The sequence below is a fragment of the Leucopleurus acutus genome, assembly GCF_964270905.1.
Source record: "Leucopleurus acutus genome assembly, chromosome: 8".
In the NCBI taxonomy this organism is placed as follows: Eukaryota; Metazoa; Chordata; class Mammalia; order Artiodactyla; family Delphinidae; genus Leucopleurus; species Leucopleurus acutus.
Window position 1 is genome coordinate 68,225,747 of NC_139151.1, and position 20,587 is coordinate 68,246,333.

General features: G+C 37.5%; 1 protein-coding gene across 1 annotated transcript in view; it reads right to left on the minus strand.

Annotated features, from left to right (window-relative positions):
• Positions 1 to 1,062: 1,062 nt before the first annotated feature.
• RRAS2 (RAS related 2) overlaps positions 1,063 to 20,587 on the minus strand; it is a 72,638-nt gene continuing 53,113 nt past the window's right edge. The window contains exons 2-6 of the mRNA XM_082845238.1: positions 17,947 to 18,034; positions 16,929 to 17,031; positions 16,648 to 16,756; positions 6,260 to 6,378; positions 1,063 to 4,045 (exon numbers count right to left, since the gene is read on the minus strand). Of these exons, the coding sequence (XP_082701364.1) occupies positions 3,958 to 4,045; positions 6,260 to 6,378; positions 16,648 to 16,756; positions 16,929 to 17,031; positions 17,947 to 18,034 (507 nt within the window). The 3' untranslated portion in view covers positions 1,063 to 3,957. The remainder of the gene's footprint in view (positions 4,046 to 6,259; positions 6,379 to 16,647; positions 16,757 to 16,928; positions 17,032 to 17,946; positions 18,035 to 20,587) is intronic.

Here is a 20,587-nt window from a genome sequence, read left to right on the forward strand (position 1 = left end):
ACAATTTTAAATGAATTTTTGAAAAGAATTCAAAAGATTAATATTTCATGACACACGAAAATGACAAGGCGACTTCCCTGGTGGTCCAGTGGCTAAGACTCCGTGCTCCTAATGCTGGGGGCCCAGGTTCAAACCTTGGTCAGGGAGCTAGATCCTGCAGGCCGTGACTAAAAGATCGCGTGTGCAATCGTGTGGGCCCGTGGGCCCCAACTGAAAGATCCTACGTGCCGCAAGGAAGATCCTGCGTGCCGCAACTAAGACCTGGTGCGGCCAAATAAATAATTTTTTAAAAAAAAGAAAGAAAATTATATGAAATACCAAGTTCAGTGTCCACAAATAAGGTTTCATTGGAACACAGCCACATTCTTTCATTTATACATTGTTCATGGCTGCTTTGGCACTACAATGGTAGAGCTAAGGGGCTGGGACAAAAACCACATGGCCTGCAAAGCCCAAGGTGCTATTTACGAACCGGCCCTTTAGAGAAAAAGTTTGCCGGCCCCCAAGCTAGAGAGGAAAACACAATGGCCACACAGACAAGGACTATTCGTGTCACGAGACTGGCCATTCTCTGTGAGAAAAGATTTCAAGTCATAGATTGATGGCTACAAGGTACCTCTGATTATATGATGGAAATCAAATGCGAACGACCTCAGCTTCCAGTCGTGGAGTAGCATGAACCACATTTTACCCTCCTACCTTAGACAATCAGAAAACTAGAGTAAATATGTGAAACAACTGTTTTCAAACATTATACACCAGGCAGCACAGGACCACAATCCCTGATGGAAGAAAAACAAACAAACTAAACCTTAAGACTGTCCTGGCTCTCTGCCTAGAGACACATTCCAGATTGCAGAGGGGATAGGGGATTCCAAGCAGGTCACAAATGTTTCCCTGAGCTAAAAAGACAGACACTGGAGATCAGGGAGTTTGAAGCAGCTGAAAGCTGCAGGACAAAGTTCTGGAGGGGAGAGAGCCAAACAGAGAAAGAGCTCCAAAAATATGCAGAGGGTCAACGAGGCTTTGCTAAATATTAACATATGCATGTATAGGGTGAAACTCCAGGAGGCTAGGGAAAGAATGACACAGGAGCTGCGAATAGAATGGTTCCCCAGAGCTCATATAGGGCTGGGAATTGTCTGAGTTCCCATGAGCCAAACTGGAGTCCTCAGTGATTACACAGGGCATTCAGTAGAGACCCCAAAAAAGGCCACACCTTAGTAGTGGAGCTAAACTATCCTGGGAAAAAAGCTACTTGAGTCTGCATGAAGCTTAAAAAACAAGCCTTGAAAGGATCAAACAACTACAAATAAATTAACTGACTACAAGAACAAAGCCCAAGAATCTTTAGATGAAGGCAACAAAATCTAGGCACCCAACAACATAAAATACACAATGTCCAGCATCTAATATCAATAAAAACTTACTAGACATGTGAAGGAGCAGGAAAATGAGACCATAACTAGAGAAAAATCAGTCAATAGAAATAGATCCAAAACTTATAGACATGATCAGCAGACAACGATGTTAAACAGCTATTGTAACCATGTTCAAATATTCAAAGCAGCCTTTCTCAACCAGGGTTCTGCGAGAGAATTAAGCAGTACAAAAAGTTATCTGAGGGATTATTTTCTCAATTCTCCCAAGGATGGTACACAGCTAGAACCATTCCAGATGCACAGAAGTTAATTCACTACATACAACAGATAAGGCATTAGACCCAATTCTCTGGGAACTCAATTGAGAGGGGCTGGATAAGAGAAATACATGAACATAATGAGGAAAGAAACAGAAGATATATTTTTTAAAAAACAGGACTTCTACAGGAGGAAAAAACATCAGGTCTGAAATGAAAAATTCATTGGATGGGATTAACAGCAGATTGAATAACTGCAGAAGAAAACGTTAGGGAACTTGAAGATGTAGGAATAAAAATTATCCAAAGTAAAGCACAGAGAGAAAAAAAGTAAACTGAGACAACAAAATTTAACTTTTAGGCTGCTTTGTTATAAATCATCTACTCAGAACAAAATAAAAGGTTTCCCACTAAATATGAATGTTGTATAGACTATCTCTTATTATCTGAAGTTACCAACGATAAATAAAAAAAACTTCCCGAACTGAAAGTACTAACAAGGATACAAGATAGTGCTATAGCACCAAAAGCCAGGGGATAAATGCGGTATCTTCCTGGGCAGTAATTTTAATTAACATTCAAATAAATTTGTGTGCTTTGCTTCAGCTGTTTTAGGCATCATACTCAGAGAGAGTATATGTGTATGTATTCACCCTCCTCTCCCCTCTACAGTGAGAAATCTCTGTCAGGAGCACTTCATAGAAAAAGTTAAAGAAACAATGACTTAAGAAAATATTCAGGAAATCACTAAAAACACCAAGCCATTTCACTTCAAGTTCACCTACTAAATAACCAGTATTGATCTTAGATTCAAATCCTCAGGACAAGGCACAGAGCTATGAAAATAAGTTTCCTCCAACACTCATTCCTTCAATAAACCACCAAAATAACAAGTCATCAAGCATCATCTTGTGATAACAGATCAATTTTAATTCTAGCACCTGAAGCTATACAAGGGTATGCTTTATAATCTTCATGGAACTGTTGTACACATTCAATAAAGTGACAACTGTGCAATACCACTTAGTATCTCAAAATCAGGAACATACTTTTGAATTGTTTAAACACAATCCACAGAATTAAAAACAAAATCAGAAGTCACCCACAGTTATACTAATTGTCAATTAAAAGTTTTACCATTTACTACTTGATATAGCAGTCAATATCTAGTAGGGGATATCGGAAGTGATTTCAGATTCTCATCCTGTTGTACTCTATTGGGAAGGTTTCTTGAGTAGCTATGTGACTGGCCAAAGGTGGGTACAACCAGGACCAGAACAGCATGTAAGGTTCTACCACAGTTTCTGTAGTTTTCACTTTTTTTCCTTTGTCAGCTAAAAGTGAAGTGAGAATTAAATACTTATCTTTACATATACACAAGGTATGCTGTGAAAGCATATTTGCTTACAAACATATAAAAATACTTGTTAACTAGTTTGATAAGAAAATAATGTATAAAAGTATATAGCAAAACATTAATCATCTCTGACCCTGGAAAGATCAATTCCATATTTTATATTACAAACAAAAACAGTTTTAGTTTTTTTGAATCCCTTATCCAGAAATACTTGAAAAGGAAGACAGACAGAAATTATTTATTTTTACTCTCAACATGGCTGTGAAAAGAGTTAAATTAAAAAACCAAGAACACTAAAATGCCTAAGTCCAGAATGAGTCCAAATATTTGGCCACACAGAATATTATCTTTAGGAATAACAGTAAAGGCTTTACACGCAGTTTTTAACCTATAAATACAGTAGGCATTTTGGTATTTTGGCCACTGGAAAACAAAAGGCTATAGCATCAGTAAAGGTCTGAGATGTCTCACTTTTGTGGATTCAATTCAGTGTATTTAAGGTTAACTAAAGTTGACATCAAAATTTTTAGAGATAGGCAAAAATTCACATTTTTTTAAAACTCCCTATGTTTCTATTTAGAGTAACAGTAGGCAATATGATTCCAGAAGTTAAAAGTTATTTCACAACCTATGACTTCAGCTTGGCAAACAGCTTAGGTTCCAAAACTGATCCATCCCTATTAAAAGTAAGCCCTTAAAAAAAGAATGTGTCTGTGTATATAGATATCCATTTTAAAGGAATCAGATAATCTTTGAAGCAGCCTTAGTGTTTCCTTTAAATCTGTCTTGACTGACCATTGGATCAGCTTCATGGAAAGGATTAGCCAGCTTCTTGGTCTAAGGCTACCACGGTGATCATTTATCTAAGGCTAGAAAGGTACCAACATGATGTAAACTGTAAGGAGAGAAGGAGAAGATGAGGGCTTTTCCTGGCAGTTGGTAGCTAAAATTCAAGGGATTCTTAGAAAATGACACAGTGGCAGCCTTTCTTGTCTTTTTCTTTCCGTGTTGGTTCTGGTGAAGGAGGACATTCCTGCTCTTGAAATTTCCTGTAAGATAGAAAAACCTATAGATAATTGACTTTTTGGTAATACATTATTATAAATGCAGGTTATTGTTGGATGAGTCTGGTTTATGTGCATATGTTTTTCGATGTTAAATTTCAACTAGGGAGTCAAAGCAAATCTTTGAGGGCAGGGAGGTACAAATGCTTCAACATGAGCATAAGCAAAGCTGTCTGAGTTTCATTTATGGGTGAGTATTCAATTAGGTGAGATGCTGAATTCAACAACCTCTAAATTCCCTTCCCAGTTTGAAATTCCATGACTCTAAGGTATCCTTAGGAATGAACATCCATCACTAAAGTACCTGCCCTTATGAGGTATGCCATTCCTATCCTGGTTTTGCCACTTCGTAACTACAAGTCTGTATTAAACAAGTTAGTTGACCTCTCTGAGGGGTGTTTTTTTAGGAGGGATAATAAAACCCTACCTTTCACAGTTGCTACGAGGATTAAAGAAGATTTTGTTATGTTCAAATGTCTAACAGTCTCTGGCACAAAAAAGTCTCATGTACCCCCTCCTCACTCCTGACTGACTGATGGATGTGGATCAATTCTGAGGATCAAAACCAAGGATTAAATATTTCAAAAAAGCAATAAAAATTATTTTTAAAAAGCACTGGTGGGACTTCCTGGTGGCACAATGGTTAAGAATCCGCCCGCCAATGCAGGGGACACGGGTTCAAACCCTGGTCTGGGAAGATTCCACATGCCACGTAGCAACTAAGCCTGTGCGCCACAACTACTGAACCTGTGCTCTAGAGCCCACATGCCGCAACTACTGAGCCCACGCGCCACAACTTCTGAAGCCCACGCACTCTAGGGCCCACGTGCCACAACTACTAAAGCCCGTGTGCCTAGAGCCCGTGCTCTGCAACAAGATAAGCCACCGCAATGAGAAGCATGCCCACCACAAGGAAGAGTAGCCCCCGCTCGCCGCAACTAGAGAAAGCCCGCATGCAGCAACGAAGACCCAACATGGCCAAAAAAAAAAAAAGGCATTGGTTTCGGGCTGGGGGCGGGGGGGCAGGTAAAATACACATAAAATTTACCATCTTAACCATTTTTAAGTGTACAGTTCAGTGCTTTACGTATATTTACAATGTTGTGCACTACTATCCACCTCCCAAATCTTTTCATCTTGCAAAACTGAAACTCTGTATTCATTAAAAAATAACCGAATTTGCATTTTTAACAAACTACTAAAAAAAAAAAAAGCAATCTTCTTTTCCAACCCACAAAGAGAATGCCCTAGTAACGGGCTAAGAAAAAGTACAAGTAGAAGCCCATAGCTCAAAATGTCAATTCACCTTAGACGTACAACTAACAGGAACTAACTCCATATACCTGTCAAACTAACTAGCAGGGAAACCAGCAGAACTAAGAACAGAGGATGAAACAGAGGCCAAGCCACCAAGACCCAAAATAATCTCACAAAACCCCACCTGCTAAAGCAACTCACTCTTTCTCACACACACCAACTCCAGCCAACCTCACTCACCGCCTCCAGCTTCTTGGAACCCAGTAATACTTTCTGAACCACAGAGGCCTCCTAGGCCAGTGAACAGAAAACCTCTATGAAGTCTGGATATCATACTTCATATGCTGTGGGACTGCTGAATCCCTACTGCCTGGCTTCCTCGTGGCCTGGGAGGAGTGGGTAGGAAGCAAAGCTAAGAGCACAGGCTCTGGAATCAGAGACCTGGATTTAAGTCCCAGCTCTGCCATTTAATATGTTCAAATTATCTCACCTCTCTGTATCTGTTTTCTCATCAGAGAGTAGGGGCATTATTGGGCTGTGGTGGGGATTAAATGTAGTAACGCACGGGAAGCAGTTAGCACAGGATCTGGCAGAGGCTACCTACCACTCAAGTGTTAGCTGCTGTCGTCACTATCTTCACACCACCGCCACCTTTGGAAGGTGCACCAATTCTTTTCAAAATCTCTATGTGTACTCTACTTCAATATAATGAAATTAGGCTTTTTATGTAGGAAGTAACCAGAATTATGTACATAATTAAAATTTTTAACATACCATGTCAAAAATGATTCCCAGAAAAGAATCACTCCTACATACAATTTCCTCTTTCTTACGAAAAACATTTAATGGTAATTTTTTTTCTTAATTTTTTTAAAAAGCATAATGTGACTACCCATCAAATTCAATAAACTAAAACAAACTTCTGGGATGTGTTTTGCTTACCTTATAACCCGGACAAGTTCATGGAAAGCTTGATCTACATTCATCCTAATCTTTGCTGACGCCTCCATGTATGTTACCTTAAGTTGTCGTGCTAACTGCTGTCCTTCTTCCTGCGTTACCTGAAATTTCAAGAGGTGTGTTTGAGGTACAGTATTAACGATTAGATCTGCTCCATCTACTGCTTGGCCACACACTGCACTGTTAATCCAGCCAGAGACCAAGCTGGTTTGCCTTAAGACGAACCAAAACACTTAATAGCTTAACTCATAGTGCTGAAGTCCACCTCCGCAGAAAAACTCAGAACATGACAGAAGCAAGATGTCAGTCTAGTGATTACTCAGAAAGTATTAAATACAACAGTGATAAATTCTGGGAAGTACAAGGTGCTATGGGAGTGTATAACCCTGCTGAGCAGGTCAGGGAAAGCTTCCCTGAGGAAGTGATATTTAGGTAAAGTGTATGGAGTTGGGTCCGGGTGAAGAAGTATCCCCGACAACGGAAACAGCAGGCACGAGGGCACTCCAAGTTCCAGAAACTGAAAGAAGCCTAGAGTGGCTGGAATACAATAAGCTAAGAGAGAAAATGGCAAGAGATGAGGCTGGAGAGCAGGGCAGGCCTCAAGAAGCCATGGGGTCTTCTTCACGTCTGCATTCCCCAGTACCTGGTACTTGGAAGACTCTCAATAAATATGTGGGAAAAAAATAATGAATAGAACCACAAGCCCTCACAATGCCTTCCTTACATGAAGAAATGAAGGTAGGCAGGGAAGGGTGGCATTGCTGATGACATATAAATGGTAGGCCAGAGCAAGAAAAGGCTAATTGAATATTAGCCCTATATAGTAGATGCCCTATATATATTTTAAATGTAGAGGGTTGGAATAGTGATAATTACCTACAACTATTAAACTATATTACATTTATATTTATATAGTGGGCCTGAAAATTCATATTTCTGATAAAGTGACTCTCACTGCTGTCATTACCACAAAAGTAAACACTTATACAAGGTTAGAAAATTACAGATGGGCAAAAAGGAAAAAAAAAGAAAATTTAGGAACTTATCATCCATACAGAACCACATTCTTCTCATCTTTTTTCAATGATATACATTTTTCTCTGCAAAACAGAATCATAACTTTTGTATCTTTATCTTAGAACCTGGAACTATGCTAGACTCACTTATCTAGGTGGGTTTGTTTTGTTTTGTTTTTGTAAATTCCATAGGCTTTTCTACATAAGCAATCATGTCATTTGCTAATAAAGACAGTTTTGTTGCTTCCTTTCTGATGTGGATGTTTTTTCATTCATTTTCTGGCCTTACCTCACTGCCTGGAAGCTCCAAGACAGCAGTGGTGAGGCGGTACTCCTGACTTGTTTCTGATCTTGGGGAGAAAGCATTTGGTCTTTCACCATTAAGTAAGCTGTTGGTTGTAGGGTTTTATTACAGATGCCCTTTATCAGGCTAATAAAGTTCCTCACTATTCCATTTATAAAGAATTTTTATCAGGAACCGATGCTGGATTTTGTCAAATTTTTTTCTTCTGCATCTGTTGAGATCATATGATTTTTCCTTTTTAAAGTCTGTTAATATGATAAATTATACTGATTCACTTTCACCTGTTAAATCAACATGGCATTCCTGGAATTAACTCCACTTGAGTGATAATGCATTGTTCTTTTCATATATTGAATTCTATTTACTAAAATTTTAATTAAAAATTTTTACATCTATGTTTCTGAGAAATATTGAACTGTAGTTTTCTTATATCTTTGTCTGATTTGGTATCAGAGTAATACTGGCTTCATATAATGAGTTGGAAAGAATTCTCTCCTCTTCAATTTTCTGGAATAGTTCCAGCAAAATCAGTTTAGTAAAATTGGCCCAGTGAATCCATCTGGGCCTGGAGTTTTGAGGAAAGGTTTTTACAATAAATTGGATTTATCTTATACATATAGTACTACTCAGCTTATCTATTTTTTTCTTGAGTTTGTTCCTTTCAAGGAATAGGTCTATTTCATCTAACCTGCTGAATTTATTGGCATAAAGTTGTTTATAGTATTTCCTTATTATCTTTTAAATATCTACTAAGATTTGAAATGATGGTTATCTCTCCCTTTTTGGTTTTTCTTTACTTCTCTATGTTTTTCCTATTTTCAATTTCATTGGTTTCCATTCTTATCTTTATTATTTTACTTCTTCTGATTACTATGGTTTTAATTTGCTCTTTCTTTTTCTTACAGTTCTTAAGGTAGAAGCTAGTCACTGAATTGAAACCTTTTTTCTTTCTTAATACAAATATTTAATGCTATAAATTTCTCTATAGGTACTTCTTTAATAGCACCCCACAAATTTTGATATGCTGTTTTAGTTATCATTCAGCTCATAATACTTTGTAATGTCCTGTGTTTTCTTTGTACTGAGGGTAAATTAAAAGTATCTTAATTTCCTCATATTTGGAGATCTCCTAGATATCTTTGTTATTTCCAATTTAATTCCACTGTGGTCAAAGAACATACACCATCTGATCAGAATCCCCTTAACTGTATTGAGACTTGTTCTATGACCCATTCTCATTTCAAAAGATGTATATTCTGCTGTTGTTCAGTGGAGTGTTTACTAAACGTCAGTTAGGATAAGTTGCCCAACAGTGTTCTTCAAACCATCTATATCCTTACTGATTTTCTTTCTACTTGCGCAATTATTGAGAGAGATGCTGAAACTTCTGACTATAACTGTTCTTCCCATTTTTGCTTTAAGAATTTTGAAGCTGTTATTCATTACATGAATGTTTAGGATTGTTAAGTTCTCTTGATGAATTAATCTCTTTATCATTATGAAATGATCCTCTTTATTCCTAGTAATAATATTTGCTCCGAAATCTACTTAGTCTGATATTTATATTGCCACTTCAACTTTTCTTTCATTAGTATTAGCATGGTATACCTTATCCCATCCTTTGTACTTTTCACCTATTTGTATCTTTACGTTGAAAGTAGATTTCTTGTAGGGTCTTGCTTTTTATCCAATCTGACAATGTCTGCCTTTTAATTGAGGTGTTCACACTATTTAAGTTTAATGTGATTATTGCTATAGTTGGGTCATCTTGAAATTTGTTTCCTAACCATCCCATTTATTCTTTGTTCTACTTATCAAAAGTTGCCTTCTTTTCGGTTAACTGTATTGTTTTTATGATTCCATTTGATCTTCTTTGTTGGCTAATAAACTATGTACCTATTATGTTACTTTTATAATTGCTTTAGAGTTTATAATACACATGTTTCACTCATCACTGTCTAATTCAAATGATATTATGTCAATCCATGTATAGTTTAAGAACCTTATAACAATAGTATGTTTCTCCCTCCTGCTCTTTTTATTACTGTTACCTATTACTTTAGAATACATTGTTATTATTTTTGCTTTAAACATCCAATTATGTTTTCAGGAGATTTAAATAACAATAAAAGTAATTTATATTTACCCACATAAATGGGTAAAGGTGTTCTTCATTTCTTTGTATAGATCCAGATTTCCATTCGGTATGGTTTTCCTTCTTTTTTGCATTTCTTTTAATGTAGGTCTGCTGGTAATAAATTCTTTCACTTTTTGTTTATCTGGGAGAAGTCTTTACTTCACCTTTGTTTTTTTTGTGGTACGCGGGCCTCTCACTGTTGTGGCCTCTCCCGTTGCGGAGCACAGGCTCCGGACGCACAAGCTCAGCGGCCATGGCTCACGGGCCCAGCCGGTCCACGGCATGTGGGATCTTCCCAGACTGGGGCACGAACCCATGTCCCCTGCATCGGCAGGCGGACTCTCAACCACTGCGCCACCAGGGAGGCCCTCACCTTTGTTTTTGAAGTAAATTTTCAGATGAGTTTTTTCTCTCAGTACCTGGAAGATGCTGTGCCACTATCTTCTTTGCATCGTCTCCTGTGAGAAACAGTGTGATTGCTGTCATCCTTATCTTTGATCCTCTGTATGCAATGTTTCTCCCCCTCTGGTTACTTTTCAGTTTTTTCTCGTTATCACTGCTTTTAAGCAATTTCATTATAATGTGCCTTGTAGTTTACTTCATATTTCTTGTGCTCCGGGTTTGTTGAGCTTTGTAAGTTTTCATCTAATTTAGAAATTTTTCAGCCATTACTTCTGCTGTTAATCCCATCCAGTGTATTTTTCATCTCAGACATTGTAGTTTTAATTTCCAGAAGTTTGATTTTGATCTTTTTACATCTTCCATGTCTCTACTTAACATAGTCAATATTCAGTCTTTTCTCTAGCTTCTTGAACATATGGTATATGGTAATAATAACAATTTTAATTTCTCTGCTCACCAACTTTATCATCTGTGTCATCTCTGGATCTGTTTCTATTCACTGTCTTTTCTCCTTATTACGGGTCATATTTTCCTGCTGCTTTACATGCTTGGTAAGTTTTGAGCGGATGCGTGGCTACTAGATTTTTACCTATTGAGTTCTGGATAATTTGTATTCCTATAAATATTCCTGAGCTTTCTTCTGGGATGCAATTATTCGGAAAGTTTGATCCTTTCTATTGTACAGTACCAGAACAGCATTACATCTAAGGCTGATTTTGCCCCACTACTAGAACAAAACCCTTCTCAACACTATTTGATACCCCAGGAATTATCAGGTTTGACACTCTGGCTGATTAGAATATTCCTGGGCCCTGTTTTAGCTCAAGGTATGGTTCCCTCTAATCCTTTCAGGTAGCTTGTTCTCCTAATTTAATTTTATATTCTCAAAATTCAGCACCTTCAATGCACTATCATTAGGCCATTACATTAATGCATATACATCTAACAATTACTTCATAACAGTTTATACTCTGTTGTATTCCGAAAGAGTGGCAGGCAGGTTCTACATAGTATTAGTGTACCCAAGTTTATGTAACTTTAAAATCTACCCTCCTTTCTTCAAAACAGCACAGGTACCAGAAGGCCTATGGTTTGAAATATCAATCAGTCAAATCAAGCAAGCAATTAACAATAAGTAAGGAAGCCAAGTAGGAAAATAAATCTTTACAGAGCCACCAATTTAGAAAGGACAATTCTTTTTAAGAAAAGTTGACATAAAATTCCTTGAAGTAAAATTACATCTTGAAGTGAAAGAGATATAAAAGAAGAAAAGTAAAAATAAATTTTTGCGACATGTCAGTCTTAATCAATTACTTACTTTACTAATATAATTTGATTGGGGGAGGGAAATATATGTCCTTAAGAATTTTGTTCCTTGTATTTCTGGTCAATTATTCTTTAGAAAGCTACCTTGCCCTATCCCACCTACATAATGCAATTCGGCCAGAGGGAAACAGCAAATGACCTATCTTTATACAATTGAGAAAAATTAATGAATTAATGGTCTAGATGATAAAACAATCCCACGGCTAAGACTGTCTATGTGCTTCATTTATTTATTTTTAAAGCACGGTCTTACATCAGTCTTCCAGGAATCGAGGTCAGCAAAGTTCATACACACATTTCTGGTCAAGAAATCTCTAACCACACATAAAGCTGCTTATGAGCTTGCTGGTGTAGCACTTTTAACGAAGATAGCATCACTACCACCAAAGGAAAAAAATATGACAAGAAGAACACCACATGTACCAAAGCCAAAACACTGTGAAGCCAGAAATCAACAAAAGATTGAAAGCTACACAAACAAGGATTTCCCAGAGGTTCCCCAACCCAGAGAATTTTACAAAGATACCAAATCCTAAGCCTGGATATTCCGGTTTAGTAGGTCTGAGTTCTACCAGAAATGTTTTGTTTTAAACAACAAAGGTGAACCTGATGCAAGAAATTCAGATTTACATTTTGGAACCTCCAGTGGGACTCAGTTCTAAGGCACAAATGAATTATCTGTGAAAATCCACAGTCACATGAGTTTATCTAATACTACCTATTTCTAAATAGAGAAGAGCAAAATGGGAATGACGAGAGCAGCTTTATTAAACAAACTAAGTTTAATAAGAACAGAGTACAACATCTGCAATAGTCACTTAGGGATGTGTTGAGTTAATGAATAACCCTAAGTTTACAGAAGCAAAACTTGTTTTGTTTTTCAAAAATATCTATTATGTAGAAAGAGTCATCATATTAATACCACATCTTGATTCACTGATGCCTTGATTCATTCATTCAGCAACTGTATACTGAGTGCATACCTTTGTTCTCTGTGCTAAGGACAAAACATGAACAAAACTAAGTGGTCAAAACTGAGAAGCCGTCATGGCGCTTACAAATCTTTTCTTTTTTCTTTTTTTTTTTTTACATCTTTATTGGAGTATAATTGCTTTACAATGGTGTGTTAGTTTCTGCTTTGTAACAAAGTGAATCAGTTGCAGACAAGGCACAAAACAGGTGAGGCCAGAGAAGACCCTTACTCTATTGTTGGGGGGAGGGGGTTCTTTTTCCTGGGAGGCTGCAGGGCACATTGTGATCAAGGTACTGACAGATAAGAGGAGTGGGGATTAATACACTTAAGTAATCTATTGTTATAAGTGTAATGGGCTCCTTTCTCGAATTAATGGTGGCCAGTAGAAATTAAGTACCTAACAAGGGGGACAGGAAAGAGAGAAACTGAGGCAAGCCAGGAGAGGTAAAAGGGGGAAAAGCAAAAACAAATTTTTTAAAAAAGGCAAAAAACCATTGACTTCTAGACGAGGCTGAGTCAAGGACAAGGAACTTGAAATCAGAGCTATCATGAAGTCCACAGTCCAAGCCCATACACAGCTGCTGTATGAAATTTCAGAATCAATATGTTGTCATATTTACCTACGTTTACATTTTAGCAAGGGCAAGTAAATCATTTACCCATATTTTCTTCCTATACCTCTGACAGAATAAACAAAATGATCAATGTATCTCTAAGGGCCCAGGTATGTGGTAACACTGCCATTCAAATTCTACAGATCTCTCTTTATTTCGGTGACCTTGTTTTTTCTACTGCTCTGTCATAGTGCCTAGAAAGTGTTCTATAAAAAACTGGATGAATAGGTGGGTGGATGAAGCAAGTCCACAGAGATACAGAAGTCAAAAGGAAATAGGCAAAGTCTCTTCTGGCTGATCTCCCATCCCTGATGTGTTCAGAATCTCAGGAACAGTAGTAGGAATGCCCAGGGCTGACCCACAAATTCAAAGAACATGGGGAACTGGCATTTGCTATGTAAGAGAAAACGGGCTAGAAGCTAGAGAAAGTCCAAAGGGTAAAGCCTAAGACAAAGACAGAAAAGAACAAGCTGATCAGCAACTAAGAGCAAGCCAGACTGGTCACTGACCTAAAGAGATGACCAAAAAGTCAGCATTTCCAAACAAGTGGAAGAAGTTATTATGAGGTGCCTGTGGCCTGTCCAGGATCAGTTGGTAGAGCAAGTAAGGGTGCCAAGGCATTACAGAACATCATCTTTAATTCTGAAGAGACTTCTAAAAGGTAAAAACCTTTAGTACAGCATCTCAATTTCAACTGCACCGAGTATGGCCCTCAAGGCTTGGAGGGGTAAGGCATGTTTGTCTTTGTACATCCAGGACACAGAATGTACACAGAAGAGAGTGTGCCTGAGCCCTAAGACACCCGAGAAAGACAAGGAAGTACCAACAAAAGGAGAGGGGAGGGGGGAGGATGCATAGGGAATGGAGTTCCAGAGCTAAGTAAACAAAGTGTTTCAAAAAGGAAAGTGTGGGCAACTGTGTCAAATGTTACATCTGTGCAAGTGGTGACCTTGACCAGGTGCTATGCCTGCAGTCAGTGCAAACAAGAAAAAGAAAGGAAAGGAAGTAGAGTGTAGATAACGCTTCTAAGGAGTTCTGCTTACTAGGAGGAGCAGCAAAAAAGGTTCTCGGGGAGGAATGTGAGATTAGCTTTTGCCGTGGTTATTACTTTTTGTTTTAAAGGTGAGACCATTGTAGCATGTCGCAAGCTGATGGGAATAATCATGCAGGAGAGAAATGGAACACCTGGATGGAACAATTGCTGGGGTGATGCCCACGAGGAGCAATGGATGGGCTTCAGTGCCTATCAGAGAGGCTGGTCAGGGAGGTGAAGTTTATCCATGCAAGTGGGAGGAAGCAGAATTAATGGGGCATACGTGCCCTTAGGTTAGTGCATGTGGAAGTGGGAACATGTAAAAATATCTCAGTGAAATAGGAAAATACCACTCATCATCAATCTGCTGAGGATGAGGAAGGGGAAGAAAGTGTTATTAATTTAAAAATAGAAAGTAAGTAATAATCATCCAAACAAGTGGGAAATGAATAGACTAGAGAAATGTAGTAGGATTTCCAGTCAGCACTAAAGGCTCTCACATAAAAGTAATGATGATGACCTTTACGCCTGAGTGCAGGGTGAAGGAACCTAGAAAACAGAAGACAAAGCATGGGAGGAATAAAATGTTTCTTTGTGCCTATCCTTCAGAGAGGAGAATCTATAGGAAGGAGCAGAAAAGTAAGCAGTTTTCAGCCATTTGCTTTTCTCCCTTGGATATATATACATTTCAACTTTTCAGCATGTACATAGTACTTAATGTCTATGTATATGTTTTAAAGCAGAGAAATTAAGAACTTACTCCAAGCTAATTGCCTATCTTTAAGGTGATGGAAATATTAAACTTATCATCCCCTATATTGCTTCTTTTACCACCTTGTTCTTATTTTACTCTGAAATCTATTACTTTTATAAAAAGAAAAAACTTAGAAGAAAAATTTATAAATCTATGGTAAAAACAAAGCCAAAGTGCCACAATATGTTAATATCTGCAGACAGATGGAAACCACACTCCAAATACTGGCAATCTTCAATATATAAATGACTTACAAGTAACTCATACAGACCCCTTGCCCCCAAGTTAATCATAGCAAGGCTTGTTTAGTTCTGATGGACATACTCCCTTTCCTCTGTTCTCCCTAATCTTGCCTAAACTATAGAAGGCTCCCACCTCACCCCAGGCCTACCACTTATTCCTTTACTGGAGTTACCACCGTAAAAAAGTTTGAGAAAAATCACAGCAGGAAACATATCTATCTAGCATTAGATAGGGCAAGAACTGCTTGCTCCCTGCAGTTACTTTGCCATTATTCCCCAGATCCAACGACATCTAAAAGTGTTTCTAGTACTAGAAAGGACTGAGAAGAGCAGTAAAAAGGTTCTACTGGGCAATATTTAATAAACATAATTAGATTCAGAAACACTGAAGGAACTGGTCCCCCAAAAATAAAATATAAATGAGAAAAAAACAGATGGGACTGTCTACTCCAGGTTTTAAGATGTGAGCAATGTCATATCCTAAATTGCTTCCAACAGCTTATACTGGTTTGAAATGAAGATTGAATGTTTTCACCTTAAGTTTATAATAATTCAGATTTGAAAGAGGTGTGACAGTAAAATTCATTCTACAACAGGTAAACATTTCTAAACCTTAGCATTAGAACAATATCATGCTCTTAAATTCATGCTTTAAACTTGGTATACCTTCAACAAAATTTACAAATAGAGCACACAAATCAAAGATTATATTTTAAATAATAGTTAACTACAAAATGGAAGGCTATCCTCAATGCTGTTTATCAACCAATTTTTCCTGCTGTTTGCACTTTCAATCAAAATCTGTTAACACAAAAATCTGTTAACCCAAGGTTATATAGAAACAAGAGAACTTAAATACTGGCAAAAATTAAGTATTTAAACAATTGTATTCCAGATGTGGGATGGAGACTAAAGACCTAAAAGAAATGAAGACACCAAAAGAACCCCCAAATAATGCAGAGCCTCCATTAATTTATATCTGAACTTGCTCCCCTCCCTCACAGAAAGAGGAGGCCAATATTTACCAAAAATTTTTTAAATCGTATGTGAAATAAGTGGGTAAAGAACAAGTGAGTATAAACAAGCCTGCAACTAAATACTAAAAATATTATTTTCCTGCAGGTTACTGGTGTTAGAGCTGCCCATGTGAAGAATTAACGGAAAATTCAGTCATTAATGGGACTTAGGAAAAATCCAAATACTGTAATTTAAATCAAAGTCATTCTCTAAATGAGGTAATTTAGCATTAATACTGAATTACAGGTAAGTTTAGGAGTATCTAACTAAATTAGAGCTGTGGGTGTTACCTAAGAAATTACAACATGTGAATGGAGCTGGTGCAAATACTTGCTGGCTTATAGAGTCCACTGAAGTTCTGTATACTATGTAAAAATGTAACGCCCCCAGATCTACTTCCTTTTTATCTGTCACCTATCATAGGACCTCTATGAAATCCAGTGTGCCACACTCAGCACAGTGTTTTTGATCACGGCACTTTCTCATTAAACATATCTGTTCACTCACATGATTACAAATAATTGGCTTCCCAATAGCAAAATTCCTTCTCACCTGTCTCTGATGATCCAGATCTGCTTTATTACCAATTAAAATCATTGGAAACTCATCACGATCCTTTACTCTGAGAATCTGTCTTTGAAACTTATAGATTTCTTCAAAACTAAAAACACAAAAACAAATTAATCAATTTGGTCAACTATCAGAATTCAGAGTCCCATGCTCCATTTACTACTTTATTACTTTTCCTTTTTCTATAAAAATAAGAATGCAAATTCAATGAAACAGTGATCTAGACATGAACAGGAGACCTACAATTGAATACTGATACAAACCTGCCTCTATCTGTGACTGAAAAGACCAACAAGAAACCCTCGCCAGTTCTCATATACTGTTCTCTCATAGCTCCAAACTCCTCTTGTCCCGCTGTATCCAGAACTAAAGAAAAAACAAGAAATGTAATTATGTTCGTGTTTTCATCTTACAAAAATGGCTTCCTCACAAGGGCAGGCCCAGTTAAACTGGGTCCTCTGGAGCACACCATACTTAGTATAATTTAAAAAATGGCATTCTCCTTTTAGTACTTTATTCAATGCTAAAGACAAATATATTCTAATGGCAGACAGTTTCAGAGTTACCTTCATCAGTGCAGGTTGATTTTGTACTTAGACTATATTAGCATAGCAATTACAAGGTTAAGAATATCAAATACACCTAGGCAGACAGTCAGATAACCTCTGAAGTCTCTTGGATGTTTACCTCCTCCATGAAAAGAACTGAAAAAGATACCTGTAAATTCAAGAAAGAAATGCTTGTCCACCCCACCCCCCAAATACCATACTGAATGTACAGATGCTAATGTATTTCTTGATCTCTGTGAATAAAAGAATCATACCAAGTTAAAAGAAAAGGGCTTTCTTTTGTGGAGAGGTGGAAAGTTTAGCCAAGCACAAAACACTATTTGCTAAGGCCTCTGTGCTATAAACTGTAAGCAAGTTAGCAAATGTTGAAGCTTTTCTATATTTACTTCACCCATTTCAGCCTTCATCAAAAGGTAGGAAGAGCCGAAACCTCATGTTTTTTCCAAATGTCCCAACAAACACAACTTCAGCAAGTTACAGTGACATGACCAATTTCACCAGAACAAGCTCAATCCAATTATTTTACATAACATTTACTGAGGAATATTTAAATTGCCTAATATGCAGATTCATCAATCAAAACTAATGAAAGAGATGGGCTTATATTCAAGATCATCTAACATTTCAATTGTAGTATTTAACCTAGCAAAACATCAAAGCTTACTTTTAAAAATATGATACGTGAACCATCAAATAAAGGAAGATTACTTACTATCTAGCCGGGCTGCCCGGTCATCTATCACGCACTGCTTTGTGTAGGAATCCTCAATGGTTGGATCATAATCCGTTACAAAATAGGACTGTAAGAAAAAGAAACTTATTTTAAAATTTATGTTTACCTGCCCAAGTACCAATGTAGCTTTATCCAGAATTAATCAAAATAATTTCATTGTATTAAGGTTTATCCTACTATGTCAATTCCCCATTAAATGAAGTCTATTCCGAGCAGGTTTCAAGTAGAGAAAGGGTACTAAATATCTCTGAATTTTCATACCTGAAATATGCAAGAAGACTGTAAAAGATCTACTGCAGTAGATCTTTTTTTTTCATAATAACTTATATACACCTAAGACTCTAGATCTCTAATTCCAGAAAAACTAGAAAAACACAGTAAGCTATAATTCAGGTCTATCTGCAACCCGATGGCAGGCATCAGTCCTTAGAACAAAGTAGTTTGAAACAAATAGGATAACACAAAGTCTGCCTGATTCAATGCCTCATCTTCTTTTCTCCACTTTTCGCACACCTTGTCTTAGAGTTCCCTTTCAGCTGCCTTGTGTATTATCCTAAGGAAATGATTTCACGATTTTTTTCATCTTTGTGGATCTCAAACTTATTCTTTCACTAATATTTTTGTTAGTTTTTCATCTTAATTTCTATTTCTTCTTCTGTTAGCAAAGCCACCCCACTGTTATCTTATGATATCATCACCAGAAGGAGGGCAGTTAAGGTAGCAGAGTAAGAAGGGAAGAGTCTTAGCGAACCACTTAATGTTTGTATATTACATTTCACAATCTTTTTTTAAAGGTTTTAAAAAGAATCTGAAAGACAACTTATTTCCCCCTTCATACAAAAGGGCACTAACTAGGACACTGACATCAGTTCTGAGTATCTCCTTCGCGCTCGCTCGCTCTCTCGCTCGCTCTCTCTCTCTCTCTCTCTCTCTCTCTCTCTCTCTCTCTCTCTCTCTCTCTCTCTCTCTCTCTCTCTCTCTCTCGACTGACTTCCTCACAGCCTGTTTTGCCACTAGGCTCATTACAAAATCTGAGGGATGACTTGGAAGAAGGCAGCTTGATGCTAGGAACACGCACCAAAGGTGTTCAGTCACTCTTCAGGCAAGGGCTCCTGGAAGCCGGACCTGCTGGCTCCAGGAATACATCATTCTTAAGTGACAACCTCTGCATGGTGAGCTGTACAAACACCAGAAAGCTACTCAAGAAGTAGGCACTCTGAACAGGACAGCAAAGAAACTCCTGGTCTGGCGGGGGGAGGGAGACTGATCTGCTCCCTACCATGACTCTACATATTTATTTTATTTGTGAATGACACTTTCTATTTTTTATTTATATTTTTGGATTAACTTCAATTACAGAATTCGGTATCCATAATCCTATTTCCCTTTTGATGGCTTCATTTAAATGCATGATTTATTAAACAACGTCTATTAAAAACAGAAACATTTACCAACAGGAGCAGCTTCGAGTAGAAAGCCATCTCCATCACCACCCCAGCCCCAGTTAAAAATACACAGATATCAAAACAATCCTGAACTGACTTTCCGGCACCCACACCTCTTCAAAAAGTAAATACAACTGGCAATAACAATATTCTTTGTATCCACTACTCTAAACAACACAAAACAGCAGTCTTTCACCAAGCAAGCTGGATAAAGCATGCTATTTATATCTTAAGATTAGTTTCCTGCAACATGTTTCTCCATAGTAATCTGACACTTCTTGCCATGCTTTCATCTTGTAAAACCTAAGTTTCATTGACTACTCCCAAGTTATGCCTAAACGTGCCAAAATGTCCCTCCCATTGTGTCTGAAAACACAACGGACAAATATTAAATATATATTTTCAAATGTCCAAGTCACGTATAATAGCTAGAACTCTTGCAATGTGATGGGTTTTTTTGCATTGTGATACCAAATTTAAAAAAATAACACGTACAGAGGATGGCTGGTTTAAGCAACTTTGAGGGCAGTTAAAATAAACTGTTTTTCCTTTCTGTGACTGTGGAAGTTTCATATTTTCTTTGGATGTCTTAGCTCTTGAAATACAATCTTAATGTTATAAGAATTTTGCCACTTCACTACCACTGGCATGCATTTATTCCACTCATTAATTTTTAAGACAAATTAATTGTTGGAATTTCTGGATATTGAGGTCTACATTTCATCTTTGTTGTGTCCTATTTTCAAAATTTGTAGAGGCCTTGCTACATACAGATTTTAAAGAGCCATCCTCAGAGCATCATCCTCCCTCATGAAGATCCATCTTAAGGAACATTACTCTGAGGCCTGACTGTCACAGAATCAAAGATCCCTTTCCCTCTCAAAATTCTAATAAGCCACAGGTTATAATGTGCCTAAAAACAGCAATCATCGTGTGCAGGTAAGAAAGATAATCATTACCTCCTACCACAAAGACATAACATTTTTGTTACTTAAACCTGGGCCCCAGACATTTGAGGCAGCAGATCACCAACAAGAAATCAGTCTCTGACGATGGGCAGTCCTGGATTTAATTCTAACTCTGCTACCTTCTAGCTGTAGAACCTAAGGCAAGTTACTTTACCTCTTTAACCTTCAGCATCTGTAAAACAGGATAGTAACAAAACCCCATGGAAC